This window comes from Gamsiella multidivaricata (assembly GCF_025024155.1).
Source record: "Gamsiella multidivaricata strain RSA 2152 chromosome Unknown BC939scaffold_189, whole genome shotgun sequence".
NCBI lineage: Eukaryota > Fungi > Mortierellomycota > Mortierellomycetes > Mortierellales > Mortierellaceae > Gamsiella > Gamsiella multidivaricata.
Genome location: NW_026251897.1, coordinates 1 through 3,159, shown reverse-complemented (window position 1 = coordinate 3,159; position 3,159 = coordinate 1). Strand labels below are relative to the sequence as shown.

Sequence of the window (3,159 nt, the reverse complement as noted above, 5' to 3'; positions counted from 1 at the left end):
AAGGGATGGCCAATGCAATGAGAATGTCAGAATCAGCGAATCGATGAATCAGTTTTTGACAGCACTGTAAATCTTAAAAAAATAGAAAATAATGTCAAATCAAATAAGGCCGAATCGAAGCGAATCGAATAGTTGCAAATCGAATAAAATGCGAATCGAATAAAATGCGAATCGAATAATTGCGAATCGAATAAGTCCTATATTCGACACGGGGCGAATGGAATAACTGCACTATTCGTATTCGAAAAATCGAATCGAATGCGAATCGAATGGCGAATATCGAATATTTGTGAGAAATCGTGATCTCTACTCTACTCTGATAATAATGCTCGGGAGGCAACCATTCGCATAACCTCGTTTGCACCTCCAAGAATGCGGTGAACGCGGGAGTCTCGGAGGTAGACATTAATCTTGTAATCCTTCAAATATCCATATCCTCCATGCAACTGCAGGCTGTCGTCGCAAACCTTGAAGCACTCATCTGTGGCATGAATCTTGGCCATAGCAGAGTAACAAGCCACATCAGGATGATTTTGGTCCAACATCGTAGCTGCTTGGCGAATCATAAGTCTGGAAGACAAAAGACTTGTTGCCATGTCTGCGAGCTTGAATTGAATACTTTGAAAGTCAGCCAAGGCTTGACCAAACTGCTTGCGAACTTTAACGTGCTCAATCGCTGCCTCAATTGATGCTTGGGCAGCACCCAAACTGCATGAACCTATGATAATAAAACATTCACTTTTTTGAATATGTCGCTCACTTCAAATTACAAGGAGATCCAATCATATTACCGTACCAATGTTGATGCGACTACCGTTGAGACCCTTCATGGCAATTGAAAAGCCTTGACTCTCAGCTCCAAGCAGGTTCTCTACTGGGACCTCGCAATTCTCCATAATAACTGCTCTTGTTGGCTGTGAGTTCCATCCCAACTTGATCTCCTTCTTTCCAAAGCTTAACCCCTTGAATCCCTTCTCAACAATAAAGCAAGAGACACCCTTGGGTCCAGGGCCTCCAGTACGAGCTATAACCAAGTATACATCGGATGAACCACCTCCAGAGATAAATGCTTTGCTGCCATTAAGTACATAATGAGATCCCTTCTTAACGGCGGTTGTAGATAATCCTGCAGCGTCAGATCCTGCGCCAGGCTCAGTCAAGCAGTAAGAAGCAAGTTTTTCCATGCTAGTAATCTGAGGTAGATACCTTTGGCGCTGTTCCTCATTTCCGAATTCGTCTATTATCGATTGAGGGATGAGAACAGGCATTTAACCATAGTTTAATCTTTGATTAGAGTAACTCGGGGTATATCTTATGTGCAACGTGATTCAGTAGACCGATTTTCATACCAATCATCCATGAGCACATGCTACAAGTTAGAATGAGAAAAAAAATGGTCAGTATGCTTTCCATACATCTAAAGCCTCACATCCTACGAATCAGTCGTCGAGCCTTGATACATACTTATGGAGAGTGATATAGGCGGTGGTAGAGACATCTCCCGTAGAAAGCGCTTCAAAGACCACAGAGGTGTCCAATCTTCCAAGTCCTGAACCTCCAACGTCCTCACGAGTGTAAAGTCCTCCAAATCCGAGCTCTGCGCCTTTACGAAGAACGTCAACAGGGAAGTGCTGATTCTCGTCCCACTAAAAGCATCAGAAAACAAATGTGGTTTGTCAATTGAAATTGTATTCCTGACAAGGCTAATGACAGTGATTTTTAGATTGACTGGTACCTCCTGCATTTTAGGGGCGAATTCTTTATCGGCAAAAGCTCGTGCAAGACTCTGAAGCTCCTTCTGATCATCTGTTATGAAGACGGAATTGATTGCAGTAAAGTTAACAGCAATTGATATGTAGATAAAAGAAAAGACTTGTGGACAATATACCACATTTTATCGAATTGGTCATGCCAGTAATATTACCAGTAAGACCCACGGATGCTAATGTGTAGAGAGAAGAGATGACAAAGAGTTAGAAATAGCATATGAAAGCACGTAGCAGAATGTGCACAAACATATTGAGGATAAAGAGACGTACGATCGAGAGGGGAGGTAGAGTGGTGGCGAATCTGGTTAGATACAACAGAGGCGACCCTTCCGAGTCTGGCGGGCGCACGTCGTGCAACGGTAGTGAGAAGAGAGGCCATTAGTGCTTTGAGTGCTGCTTCAAGATGAGTGGGGTGTCAAAAGGTAATGGAGAAATAAAAAATGAGATTGAGATCCATCCCCAGAAAAAGAGTAGTGAGTTTAGTGAAGTTTTGGTCATGTGATAACAGCGTGGGAACTCTTGCGAGTCGCCACGAGAGCACCCGCGTTTTTGGACGATTGACAAGGTAGAAACCCTTAATAGTCACTTTAAACGTAAAAATATTTCTGTTTTTAGGGCATCTAATAAATACACATACACACTAGCCGCCCTCAGTTCTGTTTATTGAGATGAAATCTCGCCATCAGTTTATGATCCAAGCCAGGGCACAAGCATTCGAGCCATGGTCGAGTATCCTGCCCATGGGAATAAAAAATAATAAATGGGTGGCCACAGAGGTCAATAAAAACAAAAAAAGCCTTGTTCTTTGTTCCCTTCCACCTCTCCTTCTTTATATGCTGCTTCCACGGTTCAATCCGACAACTTTTCGACATGACGCTCGTCGCGAGAGGAAGACACAATAGGCGAAAGAAAAAAAGTAGCCTGGGTCAAGACGCGTCGTGAGGCTTGACAGGGGGAAGGTTAAAACTTGGAATAATCAGCGATAAACGTCAAAAGGTTGCTTACAGTACCGGCCAAAACTGGAACAATATTTTTTATATTTCTACAATTAATTACTTATTTCCTCCAATGGTCATGATATCGCTACAAAAACAAGTGTAACCGTAGTTGCATCATCAACGAATATGTATAAGGAGTTATAAGACGTTAGCAATTGCAACAGGTACAACTGTTTATTCGAGAATGATGTCATGGTCATAACCATGCTGCGCCTAGTTTCTAGAGCATTCCAACACAACTGTGTCTAGTATATAAGAGCCCTTCAAACGTAGGATTAGACAGTAATCAATCATCGAATAAACCTCTGATTCCACCCTAGAACCCCTCCGACTCCTGACTATTTGCAGCAATGGTGGATACTGAGAAACATCACTCTTGATATTTCTAACCA

The 3,159-nt window shown here is 42.4% G+C and overlaps 1 protein-coding gene across 1 annotated transcript; it reads right to left on the bottom strand.

Moving 5' to 3' along the window:
- Positions 1-311: 311 nt before the first annotated feature.
- On the bottom strand, positions 312-2,148 carry BC939DRAFT_509004 (isobutyryl-CoA dehydrogenase; the record flags this gene model as incomplete). The annotated part of the gene is made up of 7 exons (XM_051561076.1): positions 312-718; positions 797-1,237; positions 1,350-1,369; positions 1,465-1,646; positions 1,736-1,806; positions 1,925-1,942; positions 2,040-2,148. 7 exons carry the CDS (start codon positions 2,146-2,148, stop codon positions 312-314), a joined length of 1,248 nt encoding a protein of 415 aa, XP_051405814.1.
- Between the last annotated feature and the right edge of the window lie 1,011 nt (positions 2,149-3,159).